Below are 18,216 nucleotides of genomic sequence, written 5' to 3'. Positions count from 1 at the left end.
CTTGCCAAGGGACAATATCTCTACCAAATGGCTTACAGCGAGTCAGTCAAATCACCTGAGGTCATATCACATTGATTCAGCCATAACTGCTCAGTATTGTAGTAAAGTGCATGCTTTCTTTTTGCTTGAGACAAGCATCAGTACGTGTTACAATCAAGTTGCCTTATGGAAAAATAACTCGACAGGTTTTATACTATTTGTCACTAATTATAGTTTCTCTCGAAGTTTGTGAACTCAGAGTAAAAATACTGAAGTTTGAGGGAGTCAGATGATGATCCCGTACAAAGAGGGGTGCATGGCAGACCTGCTCCTCTGCAACAAATTATTACTATGAGATGTTTGAATTTGGTTATTACTTTGCATGAGAACACATCTCAAGGAGATTCAGCTGAACCCTGCCATATTGTGGCACTCCAAAATTACTAACTTGTTAATTAGTCTGAAGGAAGACATTCTCCTTTACAGGAAAGACATGTGAGATGATGTCTTCCACAGTAATTCTGCCCATTGGCTACAGGGCAACAGTCAAAGCCAGCTTAAGTTCAGAAACAGTAGACGTAGGTTATTCTGACAAAACTCTATTAAAAGTACCAACAATGTGACAGATTCTGTAGTGAGTATCAGCACCTGTAACAACACCAGAGATACTATGTGAACTATAGAAACACAAAATATAATGTGAAAGAGATGGAACATTCACTCAGTCACCTTCCATCATGTTAAAAAATAAAGTAATCCACTAATGCTGGTTGAATTACGGCAATGGGACATACCTCTCAACTGTAAACATTTTCTGCAGAATGCTCAGATTTTTTCCCTCATAAATTTGATCAGTTCGTCATAAAAACTGTGTTTTTTTGACAAATCGCTGGGATGATCTAAGGATTAAAGTCACTAAATAATAACATGCATTTAAGTTTCAGACTTTATACCCTTCAGAAAATGCATGCTAACATAAATCCTGTTATTCTAGCAATGTTCTAAGTTTTTAAGAGCAATATTTACAATGTGTCCTTATTTTTGGGCCTTTGTCCCCCCACTATGTCAGGCTTAGTCCAGATTTCTTGCACTAAGAGGTTGTGAGGGATGGAAAGGAACTTGCTACAACAAAAAAATTGGGTATTTTATGGAAGGAATTGTTAAACTGTATGATATGGAGAATGCAGCAACTGTAGTCCTATAGAAAAGAATTCCGAAATATAAGGAAAATTCCTGCCTAACTGGCTAAGCTGTGGACTAGTAACACACTCTGTGTCATACAGAAGCAGAGTGATTGAGGTCAGCTTGAACACAAGGGCTATGCCTGATGCCAGATAAGCAGATAAGGGAGACATAAAATATATAAGCTGTAATTATAGTTTCAGGAACTTCAGAAAGAATTGCTAGAAACAAGACCAAAAAGGGCAGAGTATCTCAGGGTATCAGCTACAGATTCATATGGCTGTACCTAGATATCTGTAGTTCAAATGAAAAAAAAAAGAACTACTAGGTCTTAGAAGATTAGTCATCCAATGTAGTGACTCACACAAACACCATCTGGTGGGCATTTTTTCTCGTATTTCTTCTCATTATGCTGTTTTCCTTCTCGACAGAGATATTCTACTAAGGTTTCTTTTGATGTTCACAAACCTGGAAAGAAGAATAAGCAATGAGATAAAAACATTGCTTTTACATCATCTTCACTTTTAGTCCTCACTTGCACTGGGACAGACTTTTAGGCATGACCAACACATGGCAAAGATTAACTGATGGCAACTACAGCAGGTCATCTGGCACACTACTGGTGGAAGGCATTAGAAACAGGTAAACACCATAGACACGTATTAATATGTCATTAAATTAAATCAGAGAATTACGCAATGTGATATTGTAAAACAACTGCTCTTATTTACGCACACTTCGGATGTAAGACTAAACTATGAATTTAACAGGATCGCAGCCTATTGCTGTTCAATATCCTGATGGGAACTGTGCTGAATATATGGATATGGTGTAACCCTCATCAGTTTTAGTAGTACAAAGAAAATGTCTGGTATTTATTGGACAGCAAGATGATCAGCATTCTGAAAACCAGAAAAGCATTGCATTACATATAAACAATGTTTCCTACACCCAGTTGCTATAAAATATGAAAAAAAAGCAAACTCATAATAATGTTTTAATGACTGCCATTTAATAAAGTTTAACAGTATAAGCTAAAGATTTTCCGGTATACCTTTTGTTTCTGTTTCCCACAATAACTTAAGAAATTGGTTCTGTTTTATCCCTTTTTATGACAGGAAAGATAATGTCAAGAAAGATCACCATCCAAACTACTGGACATTGCAATTAACATGAAGAAAGCAAGAGGGCACAAATTATCAGTCTCTAGAATGCGTAAATTACATAACTTTTTATTACTGTTGCACCATTTATACAATTACATTTAATTCAATGCATCCATATTTTTTTCTTTTTTTCTTTTTAATCAATGAGCAGTGTGATGGTGTCAGAGACACTGATTTGCAATGAAGGCAGACTTTTTCATTTCCACTGACTGATAAAACAGAACTACAGGTGCACCCAACCACAGACATGCAGTAACTCATTAGGAGAAAATAATCTAGGTACCCTAAGTATGATGGATATGTTTGTTAGTCCAAAACCACTTGGGAGGTAACCAAGTTGGATCAGATTGGCACTCAGAAAGATAACAGAAGGCTAAAGAGAAAGGAGATGTTTTGTCTGAAAATTGGCAGTCATCCACAGAATGAAGACAGGCTGCAAATAAACACAAAATACTGCTGTTAAGAATATCTGATTGCCTTGGCACTAGCCCATAGGGCAGAATCAAACATCACTTCTGAAAAGAATTTGGTTTTGATATATGTTAATGAAGTGCATTCACAGCTGATCAGCAGAGACCACCATTTAACTATTTCAGACTTCCTTAAAAGTCCATCTTTTTTTATTTTTAATGCTGCATTTTATACCTCCTTATGCATTATTTCTTCCAGGCTCAGAAAGTCCTGTCTGGTCATGTAGTTGTGGTTACATGGACTGGGATCAAGTTTGTTAGTACAGCTGAAAAAGAAAAAAAAAACAAAATGTGGGTTTCGGTGATTACTGACAAGGCTGTCCATTACTCTTGTGCTGCTACGGTTTGATCCGAGTTAACCACAGGGACTTCTGAAGCTTTGCCGTCATCATCTGGTGCTACACTCTCTGAAGGAGCAGGGGTAGAACTAGGTGCATCTCCTGCTGGAGCATCCTTCTCTGAAACAGGTTCACTAGGTTTTGAGTCTGAAGCTGGAGCAGGTTCACTTTTAGTTTCCTGGGCTGTAGGAGCAGCTGGAGTAGCAGTGGGAGCAGCTGGGGAGACCGACTTGGATGCCTGAGCCTCTCCTTCACTGCCCTTTTCTTCAGGTTTTTCAGCTGCTGCAACTTCAGAAGCCTGAGGTTCTGAAGGCTTGGGAGCCTTTGCTTCTTCACTGACCTCTGAAGCTTTGGGAGCTTCAGAAGCTACAGCTGTTGCTGGTGCAGAAACCTGCTCTTCTGGCTTGGTTGTACTAGATTCTGTATTTTGTGCCTCTGATTTTGTTTCAGCACTTGACTGGGGCTTCTCAGTTTCAGACTTTTTAGGTTCTTCTTGATTTGCTGTTTTATCTTCTGTTTTCTTTTCTTCTGTTTTGCTAGCAGCTGCCTGCTCAGTTTTGTCATTTTTATCATCTTTATTTTCTGTAGATTCTTTAGTTTCCTTTGTATCACTAGCCTCTGTTGTGGCTGGAATTTCCTCTTTATTTTCTTTTGCAGCCTCACCTTCCTCAGCTGCTGCTCCTTCTGCCTTCTTATCTTTGTCCTTAGCTTTATCATCATTCACATTGTAGCCCTTCTTCTTTTTACTCAGCTTGCCTCCCATAATTTAAGTTTCTGCAACAGAAAACAAAATAAAATACATCTGAAAACCTATAACTTATAGAACAGAATTTTATTTTTCTCAATTACAGTAGAAAATGTATGTTAACAGTACAAAACCTATAACAAAATGCCCTTGTTAATTAAAAAACACGCATATCACATTTTTAAAATTCCATACTGTAGTGCTGAAAGGAGAAATATTTCACATAAAGATTAAATAATCGTATACAGTAACTACTACAAAAATTTTTCTACTGTTTCAATCAAAGATGTAAGTAAAACTCGGCAGAAGGCCTATGTTCTGATCACAAGAGAGTCTTTAGGAGAATGATCAGTTGAATTGCAACTGAATCACCAGTGTTTCAACATTATTAATGAAATGCATCTAACATTGGGAAATCCACTGGCATAATTCACCATAAAAATCAGAAGAAAGGTGCAGTAATACAACATGTTGCATGAAGTGATCACTGTTAAGTAAATATGACTTTAATGAATATAAATCTATCTACATTACACCCGCTAGAGCAAGTCACACTTAACTGGACTCAGAAGACTGAGTGAGATCAGAAGATGGACTCTGGAAATAATGGGGATCCTCTCTGTATCCCTTTAATTTTTATAACTTCCACACTGAGTTTTCATAACCTCTGGATAAGTAAAAATCTCCAAGATTAAACTCATTTGACTAACTGAGCCAACTTAATTCACTCCAGTGGAGCTCAAGAAGTTTGCATTGTAACTTCCAATGGGAGGAGCTTAAGCCTTTTCACAGAATCAAATTATGTCCTCACATTTTAAACAAATATTCATACCTCTGGAAACATGGGTTATGAAAAAAGTATAAATGACAAACTGTTCAGCGCAAACAATTTCTTTAGTGGTAGTATTCTTAAGGTTTTAGGTCTTAAACTTAATTTTATAGGTCACAGTAAACACAGTAACTATTACATTTATAATATTTTGTAAACAACATACAATATTTCAGTAACCACTCAAGTTACACACATACTGTCAGCAACATTTTATTCAGCTATTTGAGAGCTTTCATATGAGGCTAAGGAGTTTTGCCTGTGTTACTTGTGTTTGTTGAGATATTTAGAAAAATGTGAAAATTATATCTATATAAATTAATATCATAAAAACAGCAGTTAATATCTCTTTACCTGCACTAGAGATAGGTCAAACATTAATGCAGTTGAGTTTGCCATTGTATAAGCTTTAAGATAAAATTTTTTAAAACCTCATACATAGCATGCTTTTGGAATTACTGTTGTATGAAAAAGCAATACTTGACGCCTAGAACCATCAGTAGGAGTTAACTGCAGATACACCTGGAGGCGTCACTCGGATGTAATGAGTTTTAAGGAAGTTTTACTCAAGGTGACATCTTATACACAAACAGCAAAGTAAGTAATATTTTATACAAGTAAAGGAAGACTTAAAATGAAGGAAAAGGGAAACATCACCTTTAGTCAATCATTCTAAAGTTTCTATGAATCTAGTAGGAAGTGTAGCTTTAGTCAATTTCAGTTACTTAGGTGACAGAGACATGTTGCAAACATGAGAATCCATGAGTGCATGCGCGCACACACACACACACACACACACACACACACAAACACACACGCACACACACACACACACACACACACACACGCACACACACACACACACACACACACACACACACACACACACACACACACACAAGTGCTTATTCATACCTGAAATATTGACAAAAGCATGTAGGACACTTTTATAATCTCATTATTTTGACGTTCAAGCTGATAAGTAGTACTAAAAGAATGCATTTGTTTTACTGTCATGATCCAAACTCCATGCACCTTAAAGTGGATGCATCATTAAGGGTGCTTCACTACATTTTACTGAGTAGAATGGTACAAATTATTTACAGGCTGAGGTACTACATAAGGGTGAAAAACTGGGAAGTGAGTAAATAAAATAATTCACTAGTCTTCTACTACTTGTGTCATTGGTAAAAACATGTTACTATGATCGCTTTTGAAATGCTGAATTGATCCTGAAGACCACAATTTTATTATTATAATTAAGGACTGTTTTACGCTATTATTCTGAAGAAAAGGTTACTTTTTGGTCATTTAGGCTTGCTTTCTCATCTGTTGCCAGCCGCTGTAAAGCATTTTACATTACTTTAAATCTAAGTAAACTGGTTATTATTTTATTTATTTTATTTTACATTTGTTGACCGGGCTAGTCCAACTGGATACATGTCCATTTTCAGTGGAGGCCCGGGGAGAAAAGTTCCACATTCCAGAAAAAAGATTACGATAACATAAGTACATAACTAAGATTTAACAAATTTAACGAGTAAATACATTTTAGCTAAGAGAATACTAGTAAATACATTTTAGCTTAAGAGTAAGGCAAAAGTCTTCTAAGCTAACATATCATGTATGGATATACATACAACAAAAAATAGTAGGTAAGTAAAATTGAGCACTATTTGAACATTCAGATGGTTTTACAAACAATGGTATTAGTAGAAAAGGAATAGCTAGTTTGTGTGAGTGAGAAGAAAAGGGTCAGGAGACAGTGAAGGAAGTTAGTCTGGGTTTGAACAGGGGGATAGCCAGTGTGATTTAAGGTACGGTTTGAGCTTGGACTTAAATTGGGTAGTAGAAGGTAGGGAGGTTAGATCAGTAGGGAGGGAATTCCAGGTTTTACCCACTGTGTTAGAGGATAGAGAATCTCCAGCCAGATTGTTGGTTTTACATATCTTTACCATTATTTTGTTTGCAGAGCGCAGGGTTTTCAGGTTATTGTTTATTATTAAACAACTGTCTTACCTGAGTGGTACCCCTAACATATTTAGTATTGTTCCCTTGCATGGTTGTTTCTCTAGGGATTTGTAAATGTCCAGCCTACTTAGTTACCTGCAATGATTCACTCACGTTAATGTTCCCCAGATACGGCATAAAACTGACCGTGAGGAAAAATATGTCATTTAATAGCAAAACGTTCAGCTAAATGAAAACTGATTATTTCATTACTTAAAAAAAAAAGAAAGTTAATTACTCACCATAACATTCCATCTGTGTTGTCCATTTTAATTCTTCCTCAACTGTTGGGTTCAGATCTGACACTCAGATCTGACTCAGCCACTTTTTCTAGCTCTTAGAACACTGAAACCCTTGAACTCCTCCCTTACCCATAATGGCCTAGTGATCGTGTTTGCTGCCTCTGAAACTACAGAGTATTACAAAATGATAAATCAACACAATCTTGGACTCAAACAAAGGAACAGTAGTTCCTTCAGCATCTTACGATCCCTCCAAAAGTTAAACAAGGAAATGGATGGAGAGAGAGACGTTGAGGTAAAATGAAAATGGACAACATAGATTGAACATTATGGTGAGAACATAACTTTTTTATCTGATGTTGTCATTTTCATTCATCAACTGTAAGGACAGAGTCCCCAGCTACCTAAATCTTGGGAGGACTCTAAGGAAGGCTGTTTCTGAGCACCGTTGAGCCAAAGGCTGTTCCTCCCCTAAAGACCAGATCCAGTTTGCAGTGTGCAACAAAAGTATGAGGATTAGCCCAACTTACAGCCGCACAAACATCATCCAAGGAAGATCTGGATAAAAATGTTGAAGAAGTTGCCATAGACCTGGTGGAATGTGCTTTTGGTGGTTTTGGAAAAGACAAGCCCAATTTATCATAAATAATGGTAGTACAATCAGTTAACCATTTGGCTAAAGTCATTTTAGAAACTGGTTTACCTAATTTTGACTCTGAAAAAGAGACAAACAATTGTTCTGATTTCTTAAAACTTCTGGTTCTATGTAGATAAAACTGTAATAGTCCATGGACATCCAAAAGGTGTACTAGCAGAAGTAATGACCACTAAAAAGACAGTTTTCCAGGTCAAGAATTTAGTTCACACTTAGCTGATGGTTCAAATGGGGATTGTGTGTTTGTAAAACAGTGTTCAAACCTCAAACAGGAGTGGGGTCTTTTAACAGGGGTCTAAGTAGAAAAGTTTCCCTTATAACAGCTTTACAAAGTTTGTAGGAGGACAGAAATTAGTTATTTACTCCTAAATGAAAATTGGGAAATGGCAGCTAGTTGTACTTTAACAGTAGAAGAGTTGGCACCCTCACTGAAAATTATAGCTAAAAATTCAAGAACTTTAGAAACTGGTGCTGAAAAGGGATCTAGGTTTTTCTGCTGAGTCCAAATAGTAAATCTTTTCCATTTACTTCTAAAAAGTTTCTTAGTGGAAGACTTATGAGATGACAGTAAACTGTAATGGACATGAGAGGACAGCCTGGGCTGTCTATCAATCAACAGAAGTGGAGAAACCATGAGGTCAATATTAGGCTTCGAAGGTCTAGATGACTCGTGTCTGTTGAGTGAGACAGTAGGTCAGTAGTTGGATCCAGATTCCATAGAGGATGAAGTAGATGAGGCCAAAGAAAGGGAAACCAAATCTGATGAGGTCAGTAAGGTCCAATGAGGATAACTGCACCCTTCAATCGAGATGCTTTGTGAAGAAATTTGGGGATTAGAGGTAACAGGGGATAGGCTTAAAGGAGACCTCGGCAAATTGTGAAGTTGAACATCTCTTGGTGACACCCCCCATGGGGGATCAGGACAAAGAACCTGCTTTACACCTGTTGTTGAGGGGAGATCCAATAAAGATCACAACATGGCTGCCCCCATTGATGGAAAATCCTTTCCACAACCTTCGAGGAACCACTCATGAAGCATTCAAATGGGCCTGCTAAACTTGTCTGCAATCATGCTGGATTTTCCTGGAATGTGTGTTACTATCAGAAATTGACTGGATGAGATCACCCACTGCCACACTCTCATAGTTTCTCGACATGGGGGGGTGGGGCTAAGATTTGGTTTCCCCTTGTTTGCTGATGTACCACACTACTGCCATATTCTCCATCTGGATCGCAACAATCCTGGTGGGGAGAGTGTCTTGGAAGGCCTGCAATGCTAGGAAAACCACTCTCATTTCCAGGACATTGATATGCAAGTTAGCCTCTTTGGGGACCATGTGCCTTGGACTGTCTTTTCCAAGAACCCCCCCCCCCCACACACCCGATCTGAGAGGCATATGTGGTCACTATGGCCTTGGGTCGGGGAACAACAAAGAAATGACCTTGTGCTTGACTGGAGTGTATCCACCATAGGATATCATTTTTGCAAGCCTGTGTTATTTTGATCTGACTGGATAAGGAAAGGTAGAGAATGGACCCTTGAGTTGCCAATGTCCACTGAAGAATTCTCATATGGTACCTTGACAACAGTACCATGATGGTTGATGCTGACGTGGATCCCAAAGCTTGAAGGATCAGTTGAGCTGAGAGAGAAGAGCTTTGAATGACCTTTCTGACCTGGAACTGAATAGTCTGGACTCTTGACAGAGGGAGAGAAGCTGTTTGATTGATTGTATTGAGCAAGGCACCAATGAATTCCAATGTCTGTGTTGGTTCAAGATGAGATTTGCTGTAACTGACTGAAATGCCCAAATGGGATCATAACTGGAATACATGATTTTGAGCTAAAACGAGTTGATGCCTGGTCGATGCAATTATGAGCCAGTCTAGATATGGAAACACCCGGAATCCTTGCAGTCTCAAGTCAGCTGTCACTACTGCCATAGACTTGGTAAACACTCTCGGGGCTGTGGTGAGGCCTAAGCACAGAGCTCTTAATTGGTAATGACTGGCTCCTACCCCAGAAATGTAGATATCTCCTGGATTGTCTGTTCATTTTGATATGATAGTATGCATCCTGAAGATCTACCAAGCACATATCTAGTTGTCTTTGTGCAAAAAAGGCAGAATGGATTGAGCTGTGAGCATCTGGAACTTTGTGTACTGAACTGACTGATTTAGACAGCTGAGCTTCAAAACTGGTCTCCAGTCACCTGTTTTCTTTGGCACTAAAAAAAATCTTGAGTAAGTTCTGGACTCTTTCTGGGGGGGGATCTCTTGGGTGACACTTTTCTAGTTGTTTTTTTGTATTTCTAGTGCTGATGCTTCCCTCTGATTGGGTGGAACATCAGGGATTTTATTTGATACTAGTGGGGGTAGATGGGAAAACATTCTATGTCCTCTGGATATTATTCCCTGCATCCATCAGTCTTTAGTAATGTCTATCCAGGCTCTTTGGTGCAAGGATAGATGACCCCTGACTGCCTCCAGAGATGGAGAGTTGGACCTCCTTTCTGGAGCACCAGTAGGATCTGTCAGAGAAAGTATCTCTAGATACCTGGTTATGCGGACCACCTCTGCCATGGGGCATTCCATAAGAGTACCCTCCAACACCAGGGGGAACTGTCTCCACATGGATCTTGGAAGGGATCCTGGGATTTTCTGAACCACATTTTTCATCTGGCTTGTTGGTTCCTAGAAAAAGTCTGTTGAGGGTTTGAAAAATGTACACCCACAGCAGATTGGGTTTTTTCCCTTCCTGCTTACATTTAGAGAGAGTGTCTTTAACTTTGGAGCCAAATAAGGAATTCCGTCAAAGGAAGCACTAACAAAGGAAGCTTTGAAGGGGTCTGCAAAGTCAAACTAGCACATTCAGGCATGCCTCCTGATGGAAATGCCTGAACCCACTGCTCATGAGGTATCTTCAGCTTCATAAGATATAAGCCTAATGGACGAGCTAGAAATTGATTGCAGGGTAGCCAACTGTGAGGCAACAGAGCTCTCTGCCTCAGACGATATAGCTCCAATAAGGGATTTGGTAACTTCTTTAATCAAATCCATTTGATGTATCGTGAAGTGTGCCAAATAATTCAGTAAACAAAGGGCAAAGATTGCAGAAGCATAGACATATTTTCCAAACCTGTCCAGTGCCCTAGACTCAATGTTAGGGGGGTGAACAGAGGAACTTTGTTCCACTAGTTCTTCTTTGTGGCTGCTGGCATGACCATGGCATCAACTGGTACTCCCTTGCTCCAACACTCTCTGTGCTTTGGTGGTGCCAGGATCCCATCTGATCTCTTGGGGATCAGCTCGATGGTATCAGGCTCCTTCCACACCAATCAAGAGACCAAATCAATGAGCTTTTCAGTGAGCAGAGTCACCCAGGAGGTAGATGGGCCAGCTTCAAAAGCCTCCAGGAATACCACCTCCTCTTGGGAAGGGCTGTCAAGAGACCAACCACCCCTTTGCTTTAGGAGTTCTAGGATATCTCCAAATGAGACATCGATGGGTGATGATTTTCGGGAGATCTTCCCCCTCATCAAAGTTGCTATCTTCTGTGACACACTCTTGTCAAGAGTCTAAGTGCCTCATTTTTCATTTTTTTTTTGCTGGGAACTTCTTCGGTGGGATGTTGCAGAGAAGTGTCAGAAGAAATTAGTATACCCTGTTGGGTATCTTGGTGACTGACTTGGGCTGGCAGTCCCAGTGGCACAGTTGGTTGAGGCTCTAAATGCATAGAAGATGAATGGGGTTGAGTAGTCAGGGCCAAAGAAGGAAGAGAAGTCAGAACTTTGGGAACAGAGAAAGCTCAGTCCACTACCTCGAAAGCAGAAACTCTCTGAGACAAGGAGATTGATGGATCCGAAAAGACATGCTTATGGACCGTAGGCTCCCTCTGCCCTGAAAATCAGACTATTCAAGAAGGGAGTCAGAGCTGAGCTATCTAACTCCAAAACTCCAAGGAGCAGAGGAGGCTCCAACAGCTTCGGAGTCACCTCCAACATCCCGGATCTGGCATCACTGCTACGGCTCAGAGAGTCATCCAACTCCAACGTGCTCAGCGCTGGTCCACTCATAGATGCCACTGGAGTTGAAGATACCATAATCTTCAGATATGCTGTAGACAACTCAGAATATTTGGGTCCAATAGCTTTGAAACCAATGGTCAGATCAGAGAAGGAGCCAATAATAGTGGGGTAATGCTAACAATGTTCTCCAGTCCCAACGGGGTCAGAGCAGGAAAAACCCCAATTTGAATTTGCATCAAGATTAACTTCCTCAACATCCTGTCCTCTTTGGCCAGACTTCTGGAAGAAGGTATAGAAGATGCTGTTGACAAATGGTCTGGAATGGTGATGTTTCTGAGACCGCTCCAAGAAGGGGGAAGGTAGTCGACAGGAAACCGGACCAACTGTGGTGATTCTAGGAGACTTTCCAGGTCTAGATTTTGGATCCAAAGGGGTCTGATCCAAAGGTTTAGAAGTTCTGCAAGGAAGTTCGGATCCCAGAGGCAAAGATATGGCTGGATATAGGGAACGCTTTCTTGAATCCTTTTTTATCCAATTTCCTGGGGGTTTGTGCCCCAGATGATGTTGATTAAGACTTGGAAGGGAGCAAACCTTGTAGTATCAATTTTTTTTCCTGCTGATAAAAGCTGTATGGTTTAAGGCTTTGCAAATATCAGTCATGATGTGCCTGCCTAAACAATACACACATTTAAAATGCCCATTCGATAACAGTATCTTATAGCCACAGGCCATACATTTTTTAAAACCTGAAGGTTTCTGAGACATTTTTAAACACTATGCCAAAAGAAGGAAAGATATTAAGTATAGTGATTGGTTTTTAAATAATCAGAAAGGAGGAATGTGGAAAATTTACCAACAATCGTAATTAAAGTAGTACTAAAAGTACTAAGAATAGGAGATACCACTGATAATAATTAAGACTACACAAGTAAGGGTAAAAAGGGGGGGTTGCACTAAAAAGGTATGAGTTTTATAGAGAAAAAGAAGTTTCTAAAGATATCAAGACAAATATTTATAATAAGGAGTCTCACTCACAAGAAAAGAAGTCACTATACTTGAGAGTATACAATGACCAGGTCGGTACGCTAAGGCGGCAAATGGCATCAGAGGTATGTTAGATCACTAGGACATTATGAGTAAAAGAGGTGCTTGAGAGTGTCCGTGTTCCAAGAGCTGGAAAAGCGGTCGAGTCGGATAGGAGGGTCAGAGCTGAACTCAATAGCTGAGGAATGAATGAATGAAAATGGCAACATTAGATTCAAAGTTTTCTTCAAGCAAGCAAAAAAAAAGAGCTTAATGCAAAATAACAAAGTCAAGCCCCTTTTCAATTTATTATGAGAAGAAAAATATATCAGCAATTGTGAGAAATTAAGGATGGGCATTAGGAGCAAAAATACAAAAAGCAAGATATTGCCTAATTCTATAGATGTAAGGGCATTTCTATGCCTGTTAATGACTGACACAAACTTTGACATACAAAGTACAGTACCACAATGGAGGAGATGAGTAGGAAGGTTTAACAATAAGGTAACTGCCTTTGACAACATACTTCAAGCATTAGTTCTAGATATGGCAGGAGAAAAAGGTTATCAATTATATGAAACCACAACAGGAACACAGAATAAATGTAATGTTTGTATTAAAAAAATAGATAATTGTTTTCAACCTATAAAGAACAGAAATTCTAAAATACACAAATTGTAAAGTGCAACATAAGAACAGAATTAAGTGCAATTGTGTATAAGCCTAAAATTACCTAGTAAAATCACTTTAGTATAGTGACAGAAAATAACAGATTAAGACAGAAAATTCACCTCAGGAAGAATAAGCACAAAGGCCCTGAGTCAGATATGACTGTAGAACATTTTAGACACTGGAGGATCTCTGTAGATGTCATCTCAAAAAGAATGTGGGATGCAGGGCAAGAGTAATAAAAAAACTTGACAATGGGAAAGAAATGTAAAATGATGAAAACCCGAACAAAATAAATGAGAATGTAGCTGCCGGTTTGTTTGAGCTGGCATGCATGTGTGTGTGTGTGGTTGTAGAGAGGAAGAGGAAGGAAATGATAAAGTAGCAAGCAAAACAGTAAACATGGCAGATGGATGTGAGAATGCATGCAAATGCCACAACCCTGTAGAAATCAAAAGCAAAGAACAAGACTTTGTTATACCAAAGTAACACAGAACATGACAAATGAGTACCTACCCACAGATCTGAACTTTCCAGGAATCAATGACAAACACCAGCATAATCATTTTAGAGAAAAAAGACTACTTGCTTGCTACACTGTTTGGTATACAATCTTAATTCCCTGTTATACTTACAATCATATACATACAGCTTATGCCATGGTACAAGACAATGTCAGAATTTTTGCTGTGCTTGGAATGGGAGAGACAATAAAGATTAAAACTTGTCCTATCTTCAATACTTCCCAATTTGAGTCACAATATATGAGACACAGAAAGGTGACTGCACTCTGGCTGCAAGCTAACATGACAGTAAAGAGGTTTATATACAACCTAGGCAGGTAAGTACTACAAAGATCAAAATATAACAAATTCAACAAATTAACCGGTTAAAGAAAGTACAGTTTTGTAAGTATACTTAACAGTAGATCTTCAAATGATCGCAACTACAGATTATACCCTGCTAAGAATATAACAGCCGGACAGCCTCCAAAGTTTTAGGGCACGTTCCGCATGCCCAAGCTATCTGGCAGCTCAAGCTGAGCTGACTAAAAGACAAGTCTGGGCACCAAGTCCTTCAGAGCATGTATGCCAACTGAGAGAGGGAGGCTGAGTCCTGAAAGGCCAATGCTAGGAATAACAAAAAATAAATAACCACACCTTGGCATAAACAACACACCAAAAGACAAGGGGAATGGAGGGAGGGAGTGGTTACTGTAATAGTGCAAATATCTAATGTTATGGTAAGTTTACTAACACAACGGTAAGTTTACTAACACAACTGTACTGTGCTCATTATATTGATCGCTGCTACAGAAGCAATAGCTACATTACATGGGTAATTACCCTAGCTTACTATATTTGGGAGGTGGAAGGAGAAGTGGGCAGGAGCCCCTGGAGAATGACCCTAGCAAAGCCTGATCTGGACCTAGAGAAGTAATCAAGCTTGTAGTGCTTTGTAAAAGTATGCATAGAGGACCAAGCAGCAACTTCTAGAATAATTCTAGAATCCAACCCTTTCCAAAAAGCCACAGATAAAGCCCAGGCCCTGGTACAATGGGCCTTGACCCTGCTTGAAATATTTTTGTTGTGGTGAGTATAGTAAAAGGTAATAGCCTTTTACAACCATTTGGAAATAGTCTGTTATGACACAGGTTGTCCCTTCTTCCTACCTTCACAGGAATTGAACAACTGATTTGAAAATCTGAAAGATTTTGTTCTGTCAAAATAGTACCTGAGTTGTCTGTGGACATCCAGGGGATGGAGTATGCCTTCTCCCTCATTTCTGGCTTCCGTAAAGAAAAGAGGGAGATTTGTAGTTTGGTTTAAAATAAACTTGGATACCAATTTAGACATAAAAGGACTGGTTCTCAAAGAAACTCTGTCCCTGTATAAAATGAGATAGTGTTAAATCAGCATAAGAACTTGCAGGTCAGATACCCTTCTTGCAAAGGTCAGAGCAAAACTAGAACCTTGCATGATGAAGTCCTGTTAACTATTGGGATGAAAGCGCTAAATCAATGCAAGTTATTAAATTGCATTTTGATGTTTTTTACTTGGTGGTTGCATCATTTATTTTGTGGAAGTCCATGGGCATTTTTTATCTGTGGTTAAGGCCATAGGATAGTAACTCACACAAATATTGTACAAACACAGAACATAAAGCCCTGACTAGGTCCTAGACATGTTCTTGACACCAGCTGGAAAACCTTTACCATTTGCTAATATATGGTTTTCTAGTAGCAGATTTTCTTGCCTCTATTAGTACCTGTTGCATGTCCTCAGTAAAAAGGTGCCTAAAAGAAATTAAGACCCTATCATTCAGGCAGTCAAATTAAGTTGATTGGTGTTGCGGTGTGTCAAACACCCCTATTCTTGTGTGAGTAGATCCAGCCTGTGTGGAAGCTTGTGGTAAATGGCCTTGGCCATTTCCAAAAAGAATGGAGAACCAAGGTTACCTGGGCCAGAAGGGAGTCACCACAATCTTCAGAAGTACCTTGGATATTAGTGGAAAGGGTGGAAAAGCATACAAAAACATGCCTGTCCAAGGAAAAGAAAAGGCATCTGTCTTCCAGGGCTTCTTGCATGGAGTCATGTAGCAGAATTTGCCAGATGATTGCTCGGAGAGAAGGCAAGGAGGTCTTCTTGAGGAACACCCCACAGATGGAGCAAATCTTGGAAGACCACCTAGTCTAGTTTCTATTCGAGAGGGTCTGTCCTTTTTCTGCTCAGCTTGCCTGCCACACAATTTTGCTCTGACAGAATGCAAGATGCCTATACAGTTAGAATGTGCTTTGAAGCTATAGCCCACGCTAACAAGAGTAGTCTACAGAGGGGGTATGACCTAATTTCCCCTTGCTTGTTGATGTATCACATGACTCTGTAGCAATCTGAAGAGGTCTAGCAATCTGAAGAGGTCCTGAGGATGAAAGATAACAGTTAAGTACCTTGATCAGGGTAAGCATTCCCTTTACACTTATGTGCTTGCATATGTCTTTGGTGTCCTGCACATCTTGCTCTTTTACTCCTCTGGAAATAGCTCCCCAAGCAAAATCCAAGGCATCTGTACTGAATGACTGCTTTGGAACAGGGAAGGAGAAAGGGAAACTTGGATTTAGGGATGGCTGTTGTCTCCACTCAGTGATTTCCCTTCTGACAAACCTCAGCATTGGGATTTGAAAAGATAAGGGATATTGGTTCTGGGACCAAAGAAACTTCAGATATCACTGTATCTTTCTCATGTGGAGTCTTGCCAGGGGTAAAGTGAGAATCATAGAAGCCACGAGAACCAAACTCCTGAGGTATTCCCTCACACTGACTAAAGACTGAGTGAAAAAAACCAGAAATAAATCTAGATATAGATCTGTTTTTCCTCTGGAAGAAAAGATCCTTGAACTGTGGTGTGCAGCCGACATCTCAGAAACACTGTACTGTTACAAGGAGTCAAGAAAAAATTTTAAATGCTCTTTTGGAATCCCAGTTTGTGTAAGAAATCTCTTACACAAGAGAGATATTCTTGACACTTTGAAAAAAATTCTGCAAAGTTAATCAAATCATCTAAACATGGAACAATGTAGACACACTGCAGCCTGCAGTGAGTTATAAACTGGGATAGACATTTCTAAACACTCTTGGTGCAGTGAAAGGGGGTTGCGAAGGAGCCTTTTCTTCCTTTGCGATAATGAGCCTTGGGGGACTGGTGGGCCAAGAAATGTTATTGCCTGAGTCCCTAAATTTGGGTCTTTTTTTCCTTTTTTCACTTAGGGAGCTCAACCTCGGGACAATTGACAGATGCCACCATGCAATGGGAAATGGATTGCTAACTAAGGTGCTAGACAAGATTTTGGCCCTATGCCTTATAGTCCTAGTACTGAAAATGATCCACAGATGGCAATTTGGGACATCCTGGTTTGGGCATAAACAAGCGACACACAAGCTATGCAAGTCTCTGTGTGGGATTTGTCTACCACAATGGAGACAGTTGTTAACTTTATCTGACAAGAGTCACAAATAAGAAAAAGAGTTCCCAACAGGGTACTTAGCTTTACAAGAATTTCTCACTCTGGTGCAGACCGACCGAAGCACTCACAACTGTTTTGGGCTCTGACGGCAAGAAAGACTGTTTATGGTATCAGCTGGCTCCCTTTATACCCAACCGTCTTGACGTTAGGGTAGGGTGTCTGGCAGTTCATGGAGGAGGGACTTTTTTTACTCTGGTAGTTGGGCCGACCAAGGGCTTCCAAAGCAGGAAATAGCATAAATCAGCACTGCAACAGCAAAGCATGAAGAACATCTGATAATCTGATCCAGACACAGAAAGCCTTAAGAAATGTCTGGAGACTGACTGAATAGGAATGTAATGATAAGCATCTTTTAAATCTAATGTTACAAGGAAACTTGAATGAGGAAGAAGAGGTAACAGGTTGCAAAGTGACATCATTTTGAATTTGGGCACTATCACAAACAGGTTTAGCAGATAAGGATTGGGAACTTGTCTCCAAGCATGTTCTTTCTTTGGCACTAAACACATCCTTGAATAAAATCCCTTTCTCACCACGAAAGGTGGAACAGATTATGTCACTCCCTGGAACAGCATGTGATGTTTGACATAATGGTTAAGGTGTTTGTCTCATAGGCACAAGGTAAAGGGCTTGATTCTAATCTACGGTTATTAGCTAGGCTTAAAGTGACCCATCCAGGCAGCTAGCCTACTATTCACTTATGAACGTATGATGAAGTACTGGTGGAAACAAAATGATGAAGGACAGGTGGAAACAAAAGAGTCTATTTTGCAGGATGAGGAACATACATACCTCTCAACTTCTTACAGTAAGAAATCTGGACAAAGCCATAAATTAAAGTGGGACAAAGGCCCAAAAT

The 18,216-nt window shown here is 39.6% G+C and overlaps 1 protein-coding gene across 3 annotated transcripts in view; it reads right to left on the bottom strand.

Moving 5' to 3' along the window:
* Window positions 1-2,377: 2,377 nt before the first annotated feature.
* BASP1 (brain abundant membrane attached signal protein 1) overlaps window positions 2,378-18,216 on the bottom strand; it is a 560,847-nt gene continuing 545,008 nt past the window's right edge. For all 3 annotated transcript variants that reach the window (XM_044065225.1, XM_044065224.1, XM_044065226.1), the window contains exon 3: window positions 2,378-3,909. In XM_044065225.1, coding sequence (XP_043921160.1) covers window positions 3,122-3,898 — 777 coding nt within the window. In that variant the 5' untranslated portion in view covers window positions 3,899-3,909 and the 3' untranslated portion in view covers window positions 2,378-3,121. The remainder of the gene's footprint in view (window positions 3,910-18,216) is intronic.

Source organism: Protopterus annectens, chromosome 3.part0 (genome assembly GCF_019279795.1).
Source record: "Protopterus annectens isolate FY-2018-M chromosome 3.part0, PAN1.0, whole genome shotgun sequence".
NCBI classification, from domain to species: Eukaryota; Metazoa; Chordata; order Ceratodontiformes; family Protopteridae; genus Protopterus; species Protopterus annectens.
Note: the sequence above shows the minus strand (reverse complement) of the source record. Positions and strands in the feature narration are given on the sequence as shown.